This window comes from Rhincodon typus, chromosome 24, assembly GCF_021869965.1.
Source record: "Rhincodon typus isolate 14 chromosome 24, sRhiTyp1.1, whole genome shotgun sequence".
Lineage (NCBI taxonomy): Eukaryota > Metazoa > Chordata > Chondrichthyes > Orectolobiformes > Rhincodontidae > Rhincodon > Rhincodon typus.
In genome coordinates, this window is record NC_063355.1 from 2,083,706 (window position 1) to 2,106,708 (window position 23,003).

General features: G+C 45.1%; 1 protein-coding gene across 3 annotated transcripts in view; it reads left to right on the forward strand.

The window, feature by feature from the left end:
- Nucleotides 1-1,918: 1,918 nt before the first annotated feature.
- upb1 (ureidopropionase, beta) overlaps nucleotides 1,919-23,003 on the forward strand; it is a 129,945-nt gene continuing 108,860 nt past the window's right edge. For all 3 annotated transcript variants that reach the window (XM_048611786.1, XM_048611785.1, XM_048611788.1), the window contains exons 1-2: nucleotides 1,919-2,057; nucleotides 8,468-8,639. In XM_048611786.1, coding sequence (XP_048467743.1) covers nucleotides 1,942-2,057; nucleotides 8,468-8,639 — 288 coding nt within the window. In that variant the 5' untranslated portion in view covers nucleotides 1,919-1,941. The remainder of the gene's footprint in view (nucleotides 2,058-8,467; nucleotides 8,640-23,003) is intronic.

Below are 23,003 nucleotides of genomic sequence, written 5' to 3' on the forward strand. Positions count from 1 at the left end.
AGTGATGCAGTCGAGAGCATTTTTGACCTCTGAAGGGGGAAAGTTGCGGTCCTTGAAATAAGAGGGCATCTGGGATGTTTGGGAGTGGAACAACAAACAACAACACCTTCCAGTTGCAAACCATTTCAAATCCCCCTCCCACTCCTTGGGCAACATGTCCATCCTGGGCCTCCTCCAGTGTCACAATGACGCCACCCGGAAACTGGAGGAGCAGCACCTCCTATTCTGCCTTGGGAGCCTCCAGCCCAATGGTCTCAATGTGGACTTTACCAGTTTCAAAATCTCCCCACCCCCGGCCTCATCTCATGACCAAACCTCTATCTCATCCCCGCCTCCTTGACCTGACACAACCTGTCCATCTTCTCTCCCACCTATTCGCTCCTCCCACCTCAATGATCAATCCCCGCCACTGCATACCTGCACTCACCTATCACCATCCCACCTACATTCCCCAGCCCCACCCCTCCTCTCTCTATTTATTTCAGAGCTCCCTTCCCCCTCCCCCATTTCTGAAGAAGGGTCCTGACCCGACACATCAACTTTCCTGCTCCTCTGCTGCTTCCTGGCCTGCTGTGTTCCTCCACCTCCACACTGTATTTTTCATGATCTGAGATTCTTCTTTGCTGACACCCACATGTTATATTTTATTATCAGAGCTACGCCTCCTCCTTTGTCATTCTACATGTCTTACCCAAAATTTGTGTGGCCTGGAGCGTTTATTTCCCAAACTTGATTCTTGTAAGCCCTATAAGCGTATTTCTGTAACAGTGTTTAGATCTAAATCTGTACTGCTAGTTCTCAATCGCAGATGGTTTGTGTACTCAGATGAAGAAGCTATACTTTCTTCTTTTAACTTTTATTCTCCTCACATTGTTTGCTGATATACAATTTTTTGTTAAGCTCTGTGACCCATTCTGCTTCCATTTACCTGCATCGTAATACTGTCTTGACCTATCTCTACCTATCTCCATTAGAACCCTAGACAACAAGGTGCAGGGCTGGATGAACACAGCAGGCCAAGCAGCATCATAGGAGCAGTGCTGCTTGGCCTGCTGTGTTCATCCAGCCCTACACCTTGTTGTCTCGGATTCTCCAGCATCTGCAGTTCCTACTATCTCCATTAGAACCCTTCTCATCACCCCTACCAACCATCCCTTTGTTTTGATTGATTCATTCATGGAGTGATGGCGAGACTGACATTTGTTGCCCATTTCTAATTGCCCAGGCGGGAGGCAGTTAGGAGCCAGCCACATTGTTGTGGGTCTTGGATTCACAGGCCAGCTTCCTTATGACATCAGTGAACCAGATTTTCTCTAACAATCGACTTGTAGCTATCATTACTCACAATTCCAGATTTTTAAAATTTAATTCAAATTTCATCTGCGACCCAGAACATTCATTGCCTGGGTCTCTGGAGTAACAATAAAGCAACAATACCATTGGGCCATTGACTCCCCCAGTTTAAAACCAGTGGCCTGGCTAATATTTATTCCCAAGCCACCATTTCAGAACGGATTATTGTGTGGCCATTATCACATTGCTGCATGTAGGTTCGCAAATTGGTCACTGTTTCTGACGTGAGTGGGACTGTGCAGACTGGGGAAGGCGCTATATGAATGTAAATCCTCACCTTGGCAGGGCAATGTAGGCCAATCAGGCGTGGGGCTGCCTGGAGACTGGTCATCTGTCCAATGCGAGCACGGGGCGGGCCAAGGTCGGTCCAATGAGAGCAGGGGGCTGACCGGAATCTGTCCAATCCGGACAGGGACTGGTACAGGATCTGCCCAATGCGCGTAGGGGGCGGGCCACGATCTGTCCAATGACGACAGGGGCGGTCGGGGATCTGTCCAATCCGAACAGGGTGCTGTCGCGGGGCTGCCCAATGCAGTTAGGGGGCGGGGCCTCCACCGTCGTTCCAGCAGATTTTCTGAGAGTTCGGGAATGGCGGTGAAGATGGCGGCTGGAGAGCTGAGCTCTTTGGAGGACTGTCTGGAGGAGCACCTTCCTCCCGAGGTGCTGCAGCGTGTCTGGCGGATGCTTTATGGCAGAGACACCAGGTGAGGAGCGGGTGTTGGAATGTAGTTCCCCCAGAGTCTGTGCTCACTGCTCTGTGGATTAGTGAACTACAATCCCCAGAGAGCAACGCGGCCGCAGGCCGATGTGGGGGGTGGGGCCAGGCTGCTGCCCTGTCGCTGCTTGTGACAGGATCTCTCTGGCTTTTCTTTTTCTCTTTAGTATCTGTAATTTCCCTAATCTGTCCCGGACAAAATTTCACCCGTCCAAACCCCGATTTATCATATTAATCATAAGAACTTGAAGTAAACGGAACTAAATTAATTTGGGATGGACCAGTTGGTCCAAAAGGTTTGTTTCCATGCTGTACAGCTCCATGAGTCTAGAAGGGCCTCCAACGAAGGACTGTTGCACCATCAGACGAGTTGGGTTTGCATGAACAGCAAGGAATGTCTCTGCCTGAAGACGTGGCCAACATTTACCGTTCAATCAAAGTCACAAATAAAAACAGAGGTTCCGAGGAAGGGTCACCGGACCTAAAACGTTAACTGATTTTTCTTCACAGATGCTGCCAGACCTGCTGAGCTTTTCCAGCCACTTCTGTTTTTGTTCTTGATTTACAGCATCCGCAGTTCTTTCAGTTTTTATTTAGAGATTATCTGAGGGTCAAAAACACATTACTGTTATGGGATTTTGATGCACATTAATGGGGTGCTATGATTCCACATTTAAAATGTGGTTACACTTTAAAAATGCTTAATTAGCCCTGAGTCATGTTTGACACATGCCATCATCTTGAACATCTCCCATATAAATATAAAACCTTTCCTTTAGTGTGTCATTCAGCATGTAGTCCTGGACCTTGGAATTGTGCCAGTCTGCAACATTTGTTTGGAGTCAGCTACTTGCTCTGGAAGACCAACAATTTTCAGGCAGAACAAAGAGCATCTTTCAATGAGTTGATAGTCTTCTAGACGCAGTCAATGTTTGTCTCAGTGTGGGTCCTGCACAGAGACCTGCATCACAAATCTGTTTGGGATGAACCTTGACAAAAACCGTTGCGTCTTTCTCCAGACTTCGTTTGCAAAAGCACATCCCAGAAAGAGATGTGTGACACCCCCACCCGCTGCAGCTGCTTCAAGTATGCAATGGCACAGACATACCGGGTGTACAAGAAGGATCTCACAGGTAGTGCCCCACTCACCACCAGTGATGTCTTGGTGCTTGTTGGAGAGTTCTGGTGATGAAGCATTCTGCCACATGACTTTGACAGTCTGCTCAGACAACCACACAACAGAATCCACCCTCTCCCTTTCCTGCAAGGTTTTGAGGACATCATGTGCTGGCCACTTCCTGATGGACTTGTGGTCAAAGGTATTTTCTTTATAATTTCTCCACGAAAGACAGGTGATATGGAGTGGTCAAACTACTTGGAATGTTCTGCGGCACTGCCACAAAGCTCGGGGAAGCAGCCGCCGCGTGCAGTGGGGAAAGACTGAGGCCTTTCTGCTGAAGGTAAAAGGGGATCAGTTCAGTTATTGGATCCTCCCGGTACCTCAGTTATATGTAAATATAACCTTGAACAAATAAGAGATAGTAGGAGCTGCCGATGCTGGAGAATCTGATATAACAAGGTGTAGAGCTGGATGAACACAGCAGGCCAAGCAGCATCAGAGGAGCAGGAAAGCTGACGTTTCGGGTCTAGACCCTTCTTCAGAAATGGGGGAGCGGAAGGGGATTCTGAAATAAATAGGGAGAGAGGGGGAGGCGGATAGAAGATGGATGAAGGAGAAGATAGGTGGAGAGGAGACAGGTCAAAGAGGCGGGGTTGGAGCCAGTAAAGGTGAGTGTAGGTGGGGAGTTAGGGAGGGGATAGGTCAGTCCAGGAAGGACGGACAGGTCAAGGGGGCGGGATGAGGCTGGTAGGTCGAAGATAGGGGTGGGGCTTGAGGTAGGAGGATTAGATAGGTGGGAGGAAGGACAGGTTAGGGAGGCGGGGATGAGATGAGCTGGTTTAGGGATGCGGTCGGTGGAGGGGAGATTTTGAAGCTTGTGAAGTCCACATTGATTACCATTGGGCTGCAGGGTTCCCAAGCGAAGTATGAGATGCTGTTCCTGCAACCTTCGAGTGGCACTGCAGGAGGCCCAGGATGAACATGTCCAAGGAGTGGGAGGGGGAGTTGAAATGGTTCGCGACTGGGAGGTGCAGACATTTGTTGTGAACCGAGCGGTTGCAGGGAAAAGTGCTGGGGAGTGTGAAGCGGACAAGAGAATCACAGAGAGAGTGGTCCCTCTGGAAAGCAGATAAGGGTGGGGAGGGAAAAATGTCTTTGGTGGTGGGGTCAGATTGCAGATGGCGGAAGTGCTGGAGGATGATGCGTTGGATCCGGAGGTTGGTGGGGTGGTACGTGAGGACGAGGGGGATGCTGTTTTGGTTGTTATTGCGGGGATGGGGTGTGATGGATGAGTTGCGGGAAATGCGAGAGACACGGTCGAGGGCATTTTCGACCACTGTGGAGGGGAAATTGCGGTCCTTGAAAAATGAGGACGTCTGGGATGTCTGGGAGTGGAATGCCTCATCTCGGGAGCAGATGCGGCGGAGGCGGAGGAATTGGGAATATGGGATGGCATTTTTGCAGGAAGGTGGGTGAGAGGAGGTGTATTCTAGGTAGCTGTGGGAGTCGGTAGGCTTGAAATGGATATCGGTTTCCAGGTGGTTGCCAGAGATGGAAACCGAGAGGTCCAGGAAGGAGAGAGAGGTATCGGAGATGGTCCAGGTGAACTTAAGGTTGGGTGGAAGGTGTTAGTGAAGTGGATGAACTGTTCGAGCTCCTCGTGGGAGCATGAGGTGGCGCCAAAGCAGTCATCGATGTAACGGAGGAAGAGGTGGGGGATAGGGCCAGTGTAGCTACCGATTTTCGTTTTTCAAGGACCGCAACTTCCACTCCACAGTGGTCGAAAACGCCCTCGACCATGTCTCTCGCATTTCCCGCAACTCATCCCTCACGCCCCGTCCCCAATAGCCCCACCACCCCCGGCATTTTTCCCTGCAACTGCAGGAAGTCCTACACCTCCCCCCTCACCCCCATCCCAGGCCCAAAGAAGACCTTCCACATCAAACAGATGTTCACCTGCACATCTGCTAATGTGGTATACTGTATCCGCTGTTCCCGATGTGGCCTTCTCTACGTCGGGGAAACCAAGTGGAGGCTTGGTGGCCGCTAAACGGAACACCTATGCTCGGTTCGCGACAAATGTCTGCACCTCCCAGTCGCGAACCATTTCAACTCCCCCTCCCACTCCTTGGACGACATGTCCATCGTGGGCCTCCTGCAGTGCCACAACGATGCCACCCGAAAGTTGTAGGAACAGCATCTCATATTTCGCTTGGGAACCCTGCAGCCCAATGGTATTAATGTGGACTTCACAAGCTTCAAAATCTCCCCTCCCCCGATCGCATCCCAAAACCAGCCCAGCTCGACCCCGCGTCCCTAACCTGTCCTTCCTCCCACCTATCCACTCCTCCTACCTCAAGCCCCACCCCTATCTCCGACCTACCAGCCTCATCCTGCCCCCTTGACCTGTCCGTCCTCCCTAACTCCCGCCTACACTCACCTTTACTGGCTTCAGCCCCACCTCTTTGACCTGTTTGTCTCCTCTCCATCTAGAACCAGAACTTTTGTTCTGAGGAAGGGTCACTGGACCCGAAACGTTAAATCTGTTTTTCCCTTCACAGATGCTGCCAGACCTGCTGAGCTTCTCCAGCGACTTTGTTTTTGTTCCTGATTTGCAGCATCCGTAGTTCTTTCGGTTTTTATCGAATGTTTGTTTGTTTTCTTCATTCGTTACTGTACACAACCAAACTGCTTTAGTGACTTTGCATATTTTCTATGAATAAAGTATATTTTTGAAATTTAAAAAAAAGTAAAAGCCTTCCCTTATTGGTACATTGATCCTAATCTTCTAAAGTTCCCTTGACTCTGGAAAGATCTTTCTTCTATGAGGAGCAAGGGGATGTAGTTCCATTGGAGGTAGTTAGGCAAGGTTTATTATTAACAGAATAACAGAAGAAAGATTGAGCAGGTTGGACCAATTCTCATTATAGTTCCAAAGAATGGGATGTGATCTTACTGAAACATAAGATTCTGAGAGGTGGATATAAATATTTATCCTCATGAGGCAATCGAAGACTAGGGGTTACAGCTTCAAGATGAGGGTTCTCTCACACGATGGAGATGAAGAGAAATTTCTTCTCATACAGAGGTTGTTAGTGTTCGGAATTCATTGAATCACAAATGAATAAGGAAGTTGGACCATTGATTATATTTGAGGCTGAGTTAGCCAGGTCTTTGATCAACAAAGAAGACTAGGGTTATGGGGTGCAGTAAGGGAGTTAGAATTGAGGCCAGAATCTGTCAGACCAGTCATGATCTTAATGAAGGCAGTGCTGGATGGATGGGCCAAATGTTTTACTTTCACCCCTATTCCTTCAAATCTTGTTCTTTTAATGAGTACCACAAGTAGTTGTGAATCATTATCTCCCTGCTGTTCAGGAGATCCTGCTGTGCTCAAATTATTTGCCATGTTTCTTAAATTAGAGCAGTAACTATGCTTCATTGGCTGAAAATTTTTAGATGTCTAGAGGTGATGAAATGTACAAGTGCAAAGCTTCCTTTCAGTCACAATGCACAGTGACCTAAATAGTTGCTCAACCTGTTTATCTCAAACTGACCCTAGAATTTATTCTGTTAATAGCAAATCTTGTGTTTACAGGTTTACTGCCATGAGCAGAGATACTTTGACCCAGTCAAGAGACACCTGGCTGCAGAATGTCATAGAATCATAGAAAAGTTATAACAATGAAAGAGGCCATTCAGCCCACCATATCTATGCTGACTAAATAAATTAGCTGTTCATTCTATTCCGGCTACCTAGTCCATTGCAGGTTACAGCACCTCAGCTGCAGATCCAGGTTTTTGTATAAATGCGTTGAGTGTCTCTCTCTCAACCACCAAACTGGGCGATGAACATTATCCATCACCCTCTAGGTGAAAAAGCTTTTTTATGTTCCCTCTAAACCTTCTACCTGTCACTCTTAAACCTAAGGCCCCTGGTAATTGACTCTTGTCTCTGGGAAAGACATCTTCCCAAACCATGATATCTAACTCAGTGTTATTTTGTGCACCTTAATTTAGTTACCTATCACTAGCCTATCTAATGTTTCCCCTCACCTATAATTTTTAAGCCCTGGCAACATTCCTTGACGTTCAATGGTGTTACCATCACTGAATCCCCTACTATCAACATCCTGGAGGTTTATCACTGACCAGAAGCTCAACTGGACTCACCACATAAATACAGTGGCTACAAGAGCAGGTCAGAAGCTGGGATTACTGCGGCGAGTAACTCACCTCCTGACTCCTCAAAGCCTGTCCACCATCAACAAGGCACAAATTAAGAGTGTGATGGAAACCTCCCCACTTGCCTGGATGAGTGCACCTCCAACAACACTCAAGAAGCTTGACACCAGCCAGGACAAAGCTCCACTGGTTTGGCACTACATCCATCAACATCCACTCCCTCCACCACCGACGCTCAGTAGCAGCAGTGTGTACTATCTACAAGATGCACTGCAGAAATTCAACAAAGATCCTCAGACAGCACCTTCCAAACCCACAATCACTTCCACCTAGAAGGACAAGGACAGCAGATATGTGGGAACAGCACCACCTTCAAGTCCCCTCCGAGCAACTCACCATCCTGACTTGGAAATATATCGCCGTTCCTTCACTGTCACTGGGCTAGAATCCTGGAATTCCTTCCCTAATGGCACTGTGGGTCAACCCACAGCAAGTGGACTGCAGCAGTTCAACAAGGCAGATCACTACCACCTTCTCAAGGGCAACTAGGGATGGGCAAGAAATGCTGGCCAGCTAGCGACACCCACATCCCACAATGAATTTAAAAAAATTCTTGTAAATTTCTTTTGTACTCTAGAAAAATGATGTCCTCCCAGTAATGAGGTGGTGAGAACTCCAGCAAAGACCTGACCAGTTCTTATTTAGTTTCAGAATTACATCCCTGTTTTTGTATGTGATATCCTCATGCAATGAAGGAAAGCCTGAATGGGTGCTGCTCCAACAACACTCAACAGGCTTGACACCATCCAGAACAAAGTATTCCACTTGATTGATACCATATCCACAAGCATCCACTCCCTCCACCACTGACACACAGTAGCAGCAGTGTGTTCTACGTTTAAGGTACATTGCAGATATTCACCAAAGATCCTTAAACAACACCTTCCAAACCCACAACCAGTTCGAAAGAGAAGGGCAAGGTCGGCAGATACATGGGAGAAACTGAGATTTTGTGAAAACACAGTTATATAAATGAAAATAAAAACCTGAAGTTTAGATTGTCGAGCATTGAGTGTTTGCTTTCTGTTTTTCAGAAAGCTGGATTTGCCAAAGTCAGCTTTGGAAGCCTCTATGGAGAAGGACTTTCAGCTGAAGGCTTTTGGATTTGAGGCCTCCACAGAGCAGCTCCGTCAGCCTCGAGTTGTGAGAGTGGGACTTATTCAGAACAAGATTCGCCTTCCTACTGATTTCCCTGTGTCTGAGCAGGTGTGGGATAGTGTGGGCTTGCTTCAATGTTTGAATTGAAACCAATGCAATGGCTGGATGACGCTGCACTTACAGACCATAACTAGGCCCAACTTGTCCACACTGAAGTTTATACCTTCTGTCACCCTATCAAATATCTTTCTGTTTCTTGCTTCCTTGTATGTTTGTCAAGCTTTCCTTTAAATGTATTCACTTTATTAATTTTAGCCACTCCCTGTGGTAGTAAGTTCCACGATCTAACCATTCTCTAGATAAAGACATAGTCTGTTACTGGATCTTACATTTATAGTTCCCTAGCTCTAGACACCCCTAGAAACAGAAATATTTTCTTCCGGTCCCCTTTATTGAATCCCTTCATAATTTCAAGCCTGCAAAACGTCTCCTCTTTCTTTGTAGCAAAGAGCCCGTTTTTTGAGCTTGATCAGCCTTTCTTTATAAATATAATGTTTCCGGTTCTGGAATCACCTGAGTAATTTTTCTTTCTGCATCCTCTCTGCTTCCTCTGTATTCTTTTGGTGAAATGGTCTGATCAAGACCTGGATTTTTTTTTCTCCTGAGTTAGGAGCACAGAGATGAGTACTTCCCACTGGAATACAGTGAAGAGTTTTGAGCCCCTTATCTATCTAAGGAAAGATGTACTGATGTTGGAGGCAGCCCAGAGAAATTTCACTAGGCCGACACAAGATATAGAGGGACTGTTTTATGAGGAGAGGTTGAGTAGGTTGGGTCTGTACGTATTAGAATATAGAAGAATGACAGGCAGCCTTATTGGAACATAAGGTTGTTAGAGAACTTTGACAGGGTTGATGTGTCAAAGTTGTTTCCCCTGTAGAAGAATTTAGGACTAGAGGTCATTATCTCAGAATTAGGCGTCACCCGTTTAAGACAAAGATGAGGAATTTCTCCTCTGAGGGTGGTGAATCTGTGGAATTATTTATCTCACAGGACTGTTGAGACTGGATCATTAAGTATATTCAAGGCTGAGAGACAAATTTTTAATCAGTAAAGGAATTAATAATTTTCTGACAGCTTCAGTTACTTGACAGAACAATAGCACCAATGACTTCATGCATTTTTTTGCACAAGTGTGGCTCATTTTACTAAAGGTTAAGGGTACCTAATGTCTCCCAAATGGTGCCTTACCATCTCAAGCCCTCTAAATATCTTCTGAGACCAGATCAAGGGAGGTATCTTATCTCTCCAAAAGGGTATGATGGCTATCCAAGAAAATACGGAAATTACATTCCAGTTTCTGCTTTGAACATGCAGAGTTCCTCACTGAGAACCCCAAATTCCGAGTCAACTGGAGGTAGCTGATCATTTAAATAGCCATCTGTCCATGACCCATGCATATGCGTACTTTGACACAATGCGCGAAAGTTGGAAGTGTTCTTTTCAAGGTGGAACTTGGGATTTCCAGGTATCTGCTTCATTTTCTTCATGATGGAGAACCTCTCTGCTGTGAAAATTCAGATCTAGCTTTACCTCCCAACTTTTCAAATCTGTTTCTTGCCAATGAACTGCAATGCCTTGCTATCATTTTTTTTAAACCTGCAGTGTTATCGTTAATGATTGTGAATCCATAAAGGATCAAAACATAGAAGATAGGAGCAAGGGTAGGCCATTTTGGCCTTTGAGCCAGCTCTGCCATTCTGTGTGATCATGACTGATCTTCCAACTCGGTCCCCTATTCTTGCTTTTGCCCCATGCCCTTTGATCTCTTTAGCCCTAAGAACTAAATCTAACTCCTTATGAAAGCATTCAATGTTTTGGCCTCAGCTGCTTTCTGTGGCAGAGAATTCCACAGGCTCGCCAAACTCTGGATTAAGAAATTTCTCCTCATCTCAGACCTAAATGGCCTACTCTCTATCCTTAAACTGTGCTACCTCGTTCTGAACTCTAGTGATTTTAGTCCGAACTGATCCAGTCTTCCAGTGTGTCTTCATAAGCCAGTCTTGCCAGGAATCCATCTGGTAAACCTTTGTGGCCCCAACCACCCCCGACAGCCAGAACATCCTTCTTCAGATAAGGAGATCCAAACTGCACACAATACTCCTCACCAAGGTCCTGTATAATCGCAGCAAGATATCCCTGCTCCTGTATTCAAATCCTCTTGCTATGAAGGGGAACCTGCTGCACTTGCATGCTAACTTTCAAGGGCACCCATGTCTGGTTTCACCTCTCCCTTTCCCAGTCTATCACTATTCAAATAATAATCTGCCATCCTGTTTTTGCTGCCAAAGTGGATAACTTCACATTTGTCCATATTCTCCTTCATCTGCTGTCCATTTGTCTACTTACTCAGTTTGTCCAAATCATGCTGAAGCATCTTTGCATTCTCCTCACAGTTCACCCTCCCACTCAGTTTTGTATCAACTGCAAACTGGGAGATTAATGGTAATATATTGTGAGTAGGGGGTCCGAGCACTGATCCCTGCAGTACCGCAGCAGTCACTGGCTGTCAATTGGAAAAAGTTCCATTTGTTTCTGCTATTTGTTTCCTACCTGCCAACCAGTTCTCTATTGAAGTCAGTAAACTACCTCCAATCCTATGTGAGTTACAGTACAGAAGAAGCCCTTTGGCCCATCAAGTCTACACCAACCTATCCACACTAATCACACTTTCCAGCAATTAGCCCATGCCCTTGATTGTTATAATATTTGAAGTGCTCATCAACATACTTTTTAAAGGCTGTGCCATTTCCTGCCTCACCTACTGTCCAAAGCATTCCAAATTCCCACCATCTGAGTGAAAAGTCTTCTCCTCAAATTGCTTTTAAACTTTCCATCCTTCACCTAAAATGATATTCCTGGTTTATTGACCCTTCAACTAAGTGGAACAGCTGCTTTTTGTCCACCCTATCCATGCCCCTCATAATCTTATACACCTCTATCCTATGCCTCAACCTTCTCAGGTCCAATGAAAAAAAATCCAAGCTAATCCAGCCTCTTTTCTGAGCTAAAATGCTCCAATCCAATCAATATCCTGGCGAACCTCCTCTGAACCCCCTCCAGTGCTTCACTCCCTTAACTGCTTTAATTTTACCTACTAATCTCTTATGAGACCTTATCAAAAGCCTTTTGAAATTCCAAATAAGCCATGTCTTCTGGTTCCCCTTTACAACTCTGCTTGCTTGCATTCTCAAACTTTCAGTAGATTTGTCAAGCATGATTTCTCTTTCATAAATCCTTGCTGACTTTGTCGGATCTTGTCATTGTTTTCCAAGTGCTCTGCTATTAAGTCTTATTATAACGGACTCTAGCATTTCCCTCACTACTGATGTCAGGTCTGTAATTCCCTGTTTTCTCTCTACCTCCTTTTTTAAATGGTGGGATTATATTTGCACTAGCTCCTTGAAATCGTTCCAGAATGTATAGAACCTTGAAAGATGACCACCAATTAATTCACTATTTCTAGGGCCATTTCTGGGATTGTAGATTATAAATTCCCAAGGTCCTAGGAATTATTGGCCTCTAATTCCATTAAATTCCCCTACACTATTTCCCTACTAATGCTGATTTCCTTCAGTTCCTTCCTGTCACTGAACCCCATGTTGAGACATGAAGACAGACAGCCAAAGCAAATCAGCCTCATTATCCTTGTATTTGCAACGCAGTAAAATTGAAATGTTTGAAGCATACAATGTGCTGAAGATTAGTGGGAAGCCAGGGGATTGGAAAGTCTTTAAAAGCCAGCAGAAGATATCTAAAAGACCAACGGGGGGGAATAAAATGAATTATCAGGGTAAGCTAGCTAGTAACATAAAAGGAGATTGCAAGAATTTTTTTAGATACTTAAAAAGTGAGAGAGAGGCAAGAGTGGACATTGGACCGCTGGAAAATGAGGCTTGGTAAGTAGTAATGGGGAGCAAAGAAACAGTGTAGGAACTGAATAGGTACTTTGTGCCAGTCATCAGGTGAAAGACACCAACAGCACACACCAGAACTTCAAGAGAGTCAGGGGGCAGAGGTGAATGCAGTGGCCATCACAAAGAAGAAGGTGCTGGGTAAGCTGAAAGGTCTGAAGGTAGATAAACCACCTGGATGAGATGGACCACACTCTAGCGTTCTGAAAGAGATAGCTGAGTAGATTGTAGAGGCATTGGTGGTGATCTTTCAGGAATCACTGGAGTCAGGGAGGGTCCCAGAGGACTGGAAAATGGCTAATGTAACACCCCTGTTAAAAGAAGGAAGGGAGGCAGAAGACAGGAAACAATAGGCTGGTTAGCCTGACCTGAGTCATTAATAAGATTTTAGAATCCATTATTAAGCAAGAGATATCAGTGTATTTGAAAGTGCAAGAAAAATAGGGCTGAGTGATGCCTGACAAATCTGTTAGAATTTTTTGAGGAGGTAACAAGCAATTTAGACAAAAGAGAGCCAGTGGATGTGGCCTGTTCTCTGGATTTCCAGAAGACCTTTGACAAGGTGCCACTCATGAGCTTGCTAAATAAGACAAGAGCCCATGGTCTTAAGAGCTAGGTACTGGCATGGATATAGGATTGGCTGACTGGCAGAAGGCAGACAGTGCGAATCAGGGGGGCAGCTGGTGACTAGAGGAGTTCTGCAGGAGTCATTGTTGGAACCACACCTATTCATGTTATACATTTAATGATCTGGATGAAGGAACTGAGGGCATTGTTGCAAAATTTGCAGATGACACAAAGGTAGGTGGAAAGACAGGTAGTATTGAGGAAACAGGGTGGCTACAGAAGGACTTGGACAGGCTAGGAGAGTTGGAAAGTAAATGGCAGATGGAATGAAATGTAGGAAAGCATGAAGTTATGCACATTGTTGGGAAGAATAGAAGCATAAACTATTTTCTAAATGGAGAAAGGCTTCGTAAATCTGAAGCACAAAGGGACTTATGAATCCTAGTTCAGGATTCTCTTAAAGTTAACATGCAGATTCAGTTGGCAAATGCTATGTTAGCGTTTATTTCAAGACGGCTAGAATACAAGAGCAGTGATGTACTGCTAGGCTGTATAAAGCCACAATCCGTAATCTCTCAGACACATGGGACTGTATCTCGCTTGGTTTCCAAAGACACCGGGCCATGCAATCTGTTTCCTGTAGGCTCTGAAGAATACTAACTTAATATTTATAACTGAAACTTTATTCTCTAAGTTTTTAATAAATTGATAATGGGAGGTTAACCCAGGGAGCAATCAAATTTCTGTCCTGTAGCTTTGATAACCACAATCATTCTGACTTAAATACGGTTAAAAATCAGTTCAAACTTGAGTTTCTCCTTGTTAGACTGGTGTCTCCCTGTGGGGTCCCTGTTAACTTTCAACATTAGCTATCTTCTTGAGCATAATGCATCTCCAGATCTGAAATGTCTAGAGCATTCTTTGAACAAGGATCAATCTGTAATTAACTTCCAGGACAGGCCTCATAAGCAAATTGCTGTTTGCTTTTTTTAAAGAAAGAAACAAGCACCTGCTTACAGTCCAAAGGTCTCCTTCAGCTCTCAGATCACAGATCAAAACCAAAATGATAAAAAACTAAAATTAAAGTAATGAGGGTTTGAACACCTGCATTCCCCAACATTTTTGGGATGTTACCCATGTCCTCCCTTGTGAAGACAGAACCAAAATATGTATTTTTTTGGTTTGCCCTGCTTTTGTTCCCCATTATAACTTGTCCTGTTTCTGATTGTAAGAGACCTACATTTGTCTTCACTAATCATTTTCTCTGCACATGCCTATAGAAGCTTTTAAGATTAGTTTGTATGTTCCCCGCAAGCTGACTCTCATATTCTATCCCCCCCCAACTTAATGAATCTCTTTATTCTCCATTGCTAAATCTAAATTGCACCAAGTCTTTTTGACTAATTTGTATGCCTCTTCTTTGAATCTTATACTATACCTAATTTTCCTTCCAAGCTATGATAGGGCTATGCTTCCTGTTTTGTTTTTGTTCCAAACAGAAAGGGTCAATTGTTGCAGTTCTTTCACAGGCTGTTTAAATATTTGTCACCGCCTATAAAGTTGCATGGTATTACAGGTAATGTATTGGCATGGATAGAGGATTGGTTGACCAGTAGAAAGCAGAGAGTAAGGGTAAATGGGTGTTTTTCTGGTTGGTGGTCAGTGGCTAGTGGTGTGCCTCAGGGATCAGTGTTGGGACCGCAATTGTTTACAATTTACATAGATGATTTGGAGTTGGGGACTAAGTGTGGTGTGTCAAAATTTGCAGATGACACTAAGATGAGTGGTAGAACAAAGTGTGCAAAAGATACTGAAAGTCTACAGAGGGATATAGATAGTCTAAGTGAGTGGGCAAAGGTCTAGCAGATGGAGTACAATGTTGATAAGTGTGAGGTCATCCATTTTGGTAGGAATAACAGCAAAATGGACTATGTTTTAAATGGTAAAAAATTGCAGCATGCTGCTGTGCAGAGGGACTTGGGTGTCCTTGTGCATGAATCGCTAAAAGTAGGATTGCAGGTGCAGCAGGTAATTAAAAAGGCAAATGGAATTTTGTCTGTCATTGCTAGAGGAATGGAGTTTAAAAACAGGGAGGCTATGCTGCAGCTTTATAGGGTCCTGGTGAGGCCACACCTGGAGTATTGTGTGCAGTTTTGGTCTCCTTACTTGAGAAGGGATATACTAGCACTGGAGTGGGAGATCTTATAGACATATAAGATTGTGAAGGGAATAGATAAGGTGGAGGCAGGGAGGTTGTTTCCACTAGCAGGTGAAACTAGGACTAGGGGCATAGCCTCAAAATAAAGGGAAGCAGATGTAGGACTGAGGTCAGGAGGAACTTCTTCACCCAATGGGTTGTGAATCTGTGGAATTCCCTGCCCAGTGAAGTGGTTGAAGCTACCTTGCTGAACGTGTTTAAGGCAAGGCTAGATAAATTTTTGAACAGTAGAGGAATTAAGGGTTATGGTGTGCGGGCGGGTAAGTGGTGCTGAGTCTCAAAAAGATCAGCCATGATCTTATTGAATGGCGGGGTAGGCTCGAGGGGCTGGATGGCCTACTCCTGCTCCTAGTTCTTACATTCTTATGTTCTTATGATCTATCCATTGTTATCCCTTTCAGTAACATTCTCTATTTCATCATAACCAGCTTGCACCCTATACCATCATGGTTTCCTTTATTTAGATTCCGGACCTTATTCTCAGAATTAATTATGTCACCCTACATCTTAATGAAGAATTCTATCATATTATGGTCACACTTCCTGAGGGGCCTTTTCTCATTACAGAATTCCCAGACTAGATATCCTGTTTGTATTGATCCAGTAATGTATTGATCCAGCAAACCATCCCATACACTCTCCAGAAATTGCTCCTCTATGATATTGATTTGAATTGTCTAATTTACATGCAGAATAAAGTCACCCATAATTACATCTGTGCCTTTATTGCTTGCATGTCTAATTTCCTATTTAATGCCTTCCCAGACATTACCACTACAGTTTGCGGGTCTGTATATGACTGACTGTTGTTTTTTGCTCCCTGGTGTTACTAAGCTCCACTCATATTGAGACAACAAGGTGCAGGGCTGGATGAACACAGCAGGCCAAGCAGCATCATAGGAGCAGAGAGGCTGACGTTTCGGGCCTAGACCCTTCATCAGAAATGGGGGAGGGGAAGGGGGTTTTGAAATAAATAGGGAGAGAGTGGGAGGCGGATAGAAGAGGGATAGAGGAGAGGATAGGTGGAGAGGGTACCCACATGGGCCCAAGCTACGCCTGCCTCTTTGTAGGTTACGTGGAACAATCCCTCTTCCGTACCTACACCGGCCCTAAACCCCACCTCTTCCTCCGTTACATTGATGACTGTATCGGCGCCGCCTCGTGCTCCCACGAGGAGCTCGAACAGTTCATACACTTCACTAACACCTTCCACCCCAACCTTAAGTTTACCTGGACCATCTCTAACACCTCTCTCCCCTTCCTGGACCTCTCTGTCTCCATATCGGGCAACCACCTAGAAACCGATATTCATTTCAAGCCCACCGACTCCCCTACCTAGAATACTCCTCCTCCCACCCACCTTCCTGCAAAAATGCTATCCCCTATTCCCAATTCCTTCGCCTCCGCCGCATCTGCTCCCAGGATGAGGCATTCCACTCCCATACATCTCAGTTGTCCTCGTTTTTCAAGGACCGTAACTTCCCCTCCTCGGTGGTCGAGAACGCCCTCAACCGTGTCTCCCACATCTCCCGCACCTCATCCCTCACACCCCGTCCACGCAATAAAAACCAAAAAAGAATCCCCCTCGTCCTCACGTACCACCCCACCAACCTCCGGATCCAACGCATCATCCTCCGACACTTCCGCCATCTGCAATCCGACCCCACCACCAAAGACATCTTTCCCTCCCCACCCTTATCTGCTTTCCGGAGGGACAACTCTCTCCGTGACTCCCTTGTCCACTCCACACTCCCCTCCAGCTCCACCACACCCGGCACTTTTCCCTGCAACCGCAGGAAGTGCTACACCTGCCCCCATACCTCCTCCCTCACCCCCATCCCAGGCCCCAAGAAGACTTTCCACATCAAGCAGATGTTCACCTGCACATCTGCCAATGTGGTATACTGCATCCGCTGTACCCGGTGTGGCTTCCTCTACATCGGGGAAACCAAGCGGAGACTCGGGGACCACTTTGCAGAACACCTACGCTCGGTTCGCAACAAACAACTGCACCTCCCAGTCGCGAACCATTTCAACTCCCCCTCCCATTCCTCAGACGACATGTCCATCCTGGGCCTCCTGCAGTGCCACAACGATGCCACCCGAAGGTTGCAGGAACAGCAACTCATATTCCGCTTGGGAACCCTGCAGCCCAATGGTATCAATGTGGATTTCACAAGTTTCAAAATCTCCCCTCCCCCCACCGCATCCCAAAACCAGTCCAACTCGTCCCTGCCTCCCTAACCTGTTCTTCCTCCCACCTATCCCCTCCTCCCACCTCAAGCCGCACCTCCATCTCCTACCGACCAACCTCATCCCGCCCCCTTGACCTGTCCGTCCTCCCTGGACTGACCTATCCCCTTCCTAACTCCCTACCTACACTCACCTTTACTGGCTCCATCCCCGCCTCTTCGACCTGTTTGTTTCCTCTCCACCTATCCTCTCCTCTATCCCTCTTCTATCCGCCTCCCACTCTCTCCCTATTTATTTCAAAACCCCCTTCCCCTCCTCCTTTTCTGATGAAGGGTCTAGGCCCGAAACGTCAGCCTCTCTGCTCCTATGATGCTGCTTGGCCTGCTGTGTTCATCCAGCCCTGCACCTTGTTGTCTCGGATTCTCCAGCATCTGCAGTTCCTACTATCTCCACTCATATTGATTCCACTTTGCTGGAGCTAATATTCTTCCTCACTATTGTGTTATTGTCTTTAATTAGCACACTACCCAAACTCCTTTTCCACTTTGTCTGTCCTTCCTAAAAATTGAATATCCCTGGATTAAGCTTTGCATTAAGACACAAAGACTTAAGGTGTGTCTTTTTAACATTCTTAGTCTCGTTTGCATTAGTTTGCACTGTGGCCTTGTTTGAATCTTGCCCTTAAATTCTCTGCCTGTCACTTTTATTATTTCTCATTCTGTTTTTGCCCTTATTTCATTCTCTTCTATCTCCCTGCATTGGTTTCCAACCCTCTGCCATTTTAGTTTAATCTCTTTGCAACTGCACTAGTAAATAAAATAGAGAACTGCAGATGCTGGGGATCTGAAATGAAGACAGAAATTGCTGGCAAAACTGACCATGTGTGGCAGCATCCCTAATAAATACTACATGCATGAGTAAATACTCCTTAGGAAATCAGTTCCATTCCAGCCTATGTGCAACCCGTTCAGCTTGTACTGCTCCCATCTCCCCCACGGCTAGTCCCAATGTCCAAGGAATCTGAAACCTTGCACTATCCTTCCAGCCACACATTCATCTGATATATCCTGCTATTTCTGCTCTTACTAAAGAATGGAGTGGTAGCAATCCTATGATCAATACGTTTGAAGTCCTACTTTTTAATTTGCTTCCTAACTCGCTATATTCTGATTTGAGGACCTGATCCCTTTTACCCGTGTTCTTGATACTGATATGTAGCACCACCACTGTTCACCCTCCCACTCCAGAAAGCCCTGTAGCCACTCCGGCACATTTTTGACACTAACACCCTAGAGTATTCTGAAACGTTAGCTCTGTTTTCTCTCTTTAGATGCTGCCAAATTTGCTGAGTTTCTCCAGCACTTCTTGTTTTTGATACCATCCGGGAGTATAATTTATGACCACAAAATATCCAACTCTTTCCCTTACAATTGAATCCCCTATTACTGTATCTTTCCCACACCTAATCCCTTTCTCCCATGCAACAGAACCAACCGTGGTACAATGAATTGCTTCCTAACTCGCTATATTCTGATTTGAGGACCTGATCACTTTTACCTGTGTTGTTGATATCGATGTATGGCACCACCATTGGCAGTTCACCCTCCCACTCCAGAAAGTCCTGTAGCCACTCCAGCACATTCCTCAGTACCCAATGTGATATATCTGTTCTGTTGAGGGATAGCCATATGAGACTCCTGCATGCCTTTGAAGTCTTCATACTCTGCGTGGTAGTCATCCATTCCCTCCCTGCCAGCAGAGTCGTAGCCTGAGAACTGACCACCACTCTGTACCTCTGAGCCTCATGGATGCTCCATCGCCTCGAGCTGCCAATCCAGCTCCAAAACCCAAGTTCCTGGAGCTGAGGCTGGATACATTTCCAACATACGCTGTGGCCTGGGCATTGGAACTGTGCCCGGCTTCCCCCACAAAGCAGGAGGAGGACACCACAGCCTTGATCTCTCCTTCTTTAACTTACCTCTTTAAATTAGACCCTGAGATTGCCCCTAAACTCAAATAATGTGATCAAAACAAGTGTGAAGTAACGAGAAATGTTCTAAGTAATTTAATAAAGGTTTGCTTAACAACTGGGTATTTAAATTCTTCCACTTCGACCTCATGGTTGTGCTTGGGGTTTAAGAAAATATAAATACAGCAATTCTGTGGCAGTCAGTCATTAATCTAGTAGCTTCTGGGGAGACAGTAACTTGCAAGTACAAAATTCAAACAGTTGGCAAACATCAGAAGGATGAGGAGATTGAATTTATAGATCATGTGCACTGACAGAATGACTTTATAAAGTATCGTCAGTGGTTAAAGCCAATTTTCTGTATTAGTACATACAATTTAGATGGAAGCGTACTTGATGATCATGACAGTAGACTTTAACAACGGGGTGAGTGGACTCCACCTTGTATAAGTAACTTCCATTCTGTAATTTCTCACAGGAGAGTAAGTGTAAAGTGCAAAGTGTAATTGTACAAAGTGCAATTGGAGTGTTACTCGGTGTCTGGACTAGTGGTAATAGGAGGAGTTAACAAGTTATCTGTGGATGGAGTTGATGTCCTCCTAGGTAATGATTTGACAAAAGTTATAGCTTCACCTTTAATCACGACGCCTAAATAAGATTAAAGAAATGGAACTGTTAGCAGTAGTTGTTCTAGGTACTTTTCCATAGTGTGTGGTGACCAAAGCAATGTCTAAATAAAGTCCATCACCAGAGGTCAGAGTAATACCACAAGCTGTCAGTAGCCAAAACTTTCTTTAAGGATGGGAATGATTCAGAAGTGTTTGAAATGTCTCTGCTATTTGAGACTCAAAGAAGATTCAGAGATAAGTAAGATGATACAGGCAGTTTACACTTAAGCTGAGGCTGAGGTAGTTTTGGAATGCTGTTGTGTTAAAACATAGAAAATTGGATCAAGAGTAGGCTATTCAGCCCATCAAGCCTTCTCTGCTACTGAATATAATTGCGGCTGATCATCCAACTCAAAAGTCTGTTCCTCCTCTTCCCCACATTCTTTGATCCAAGTGCAGGGGAGGCCTCATGGTTTTATCGCTGGACTGTTAATCCACAGACCCAAATAACGTTCTGGGGACCCAGGTTCAAATCCCGCCATGGCAGATGGTGGAATTTGAATGCAATAAAATATCTGGAATTAAGAATCTAATGATGACCATAAATCCATTGTCGATTGTCAGGAAAAATCCATCTGGTTCACTAATGTCCTTTAGGGAAGAAAACTGCCATCCTTACCTGGTCTGGCCTACGTGACTCCAGACTCACAGCAATGTGGTTGACTCTGAACTTTCCTCTGGGCAGGGATGAGCAATAAATGCTGCCCAGCCAGTGACACCCTCATCCCATTTATGGATTTTAAAAAAATCGACTCCTTCTTGAAATCATACAATCACTTGGTGTTAATGAATTCCACAGGCTCACCATTCTCTAAATGAAGAAATTTCTCCTCATCTTAGTCCTAAATGGTTTATCCTGTACCCTTAGACTGTGATCAATGGTTCTGGTCCCTCATCCACCACCATCGGAAATAGCCTTCATGCATCTACCCTGTCTAGTTAAGTTAGAACTTTATCGGTTTCGATGAGATACTTCTGAACTCCAGTGATTATAATCCAAATCAATTCAACCTCTCTGACAGAGTTCTGATGAGGAAATGGAGACCTCCTCATCAATCTGTGGACTGTTGTTCATTAAATACTAGTAATGCCCAGATATCGAATGGAGATATTACAGGCAGCTGCTGAAATTCCTATGGCTGGACATGTAGGAATTCAGGAAACTTGAACATCGGTAAACAGGTAAGCTCAAGGCTTCATAAGGATGTAAAGCAGTTCTGTAATAATGTTATAAACGTTAGTCAGAAACCCTCAAAATGTAACCGAACCAGTACCCTTTAACCACTACCAGTTTTTTAAGAACATTCAGTAGAGTGTGTAGGACGATTGCTGTAAACAAAAATGGGTTACTGGTATATCCTTACAATGTCCTTTGAACCGATTTTTTAAAAACCGTTTCTTTATGGACAAATACAGCTAAAGTAGTGATGGAAAAATTAATCTACATTTCAGTGGTGGTCCATTACGAGGAATTTAAAAGAAACTATCAGACAAAGACTAGCATTATTTCTGAAATTTTCCAGGCCATAATGAACAATCTGGGTACAAACCAATTGGAGTCTATCGTCTGCAACAGAGCTTTGGAGAGATACCATCAGATTTGGCAGAAACAGCCCTGTCAATCCTGCAAAGTCCTCCTTACTAACATCTGGGTTAGTGCCAGAATTGGGGGAGTTGTTTCACAGACTAGTAAAGCAACAGCCTGACATAGTTATATGGAATCATACCTTACAGACAACGTTCCACACACCACCTTCACCATCCTTGGATATGTCCTTTCTCACTGGCAGGACAGACCCAGCAGAGGCAGTGACACTGTTGTATTTATTTGCGAGGCAGTTGGCCTGGCAATCCCTCAACATTGATTCCAGATCCCATGAAATCTCATGGTTTCAGATTAAAATGACAAGGAAAACCCTTGCTTATTACAATGTCTGTCCTCCCTCAGCTGATGAATCAGTACTCTTCCATATTGATCAACACTTGGAGGAGGCTCTGAGGATGGGAAGGGCACAAAATGTACTCTGGGTGAGGGATTTCGGTGTCCAATACCAAGAGTGGCTTGGCAGCAACACTACTGATTGAGTTGGTCGGGTCCTAAAGGATGTAGCTGCTAGACTGGGTCTCTGGCACGTAGTGAGGGAACCAACAAGGGGGAAAAACATACTTGACCTCATCCTTTCCAATCTGGCAGCTGCAGATGCACCTGTCCACGACAGTAACAGTAAGAGTGACCATCGCACAGTCCTTTAGAGACAAAGCCCCATCTTCACCTGGAGAATACCTTCCATCATATTGGCACTATCATCACGCTAAATGTGACAGACTTTGAATAGATCCAGCACGATCTGCAACCTCACAGCCCAGTATATCACCTACTCAACCATTACCTTTAAGCCAGGACATCAACACTGGTTCAATGGAGGGTGCAGAAGATGTACCAAGAGCAACACCACACATATCTAAAAATAAGGAGCCACTAGTGAAGCTATCAAACAGGACTTTTTGCATGCCAAACAGCATAACATTTAGGATGGCGTGGTGGCTTAGTGGTTAGCACTGCTGCTTCACAGTACCAGGGACCTAGGTTCAGTTCCACCCTCAGGCAACTGTCTGTGTGGAATTTGCACAATCTCCCTGTGTCTGCATGGGTTTCCTCCAGGTGCTCCAGTTTCTTGCCAGAATTGAAAGATGTGGAGGCTAGGTGGATTGGCCATGGATGTGCAGGCTTAGGTGGATTAGTCATGGAAATGCAGGGTTACAAGGATAGGGTAGGGGGGTGGGTCTGTGTGGGATGCTCTTTTAAGGGTTGGTGTAGGCTCAATAGACCAAATAGCCTGCTTCCACACTGCAGGGATTCTATGACAAGCAGCAAGTGATAGC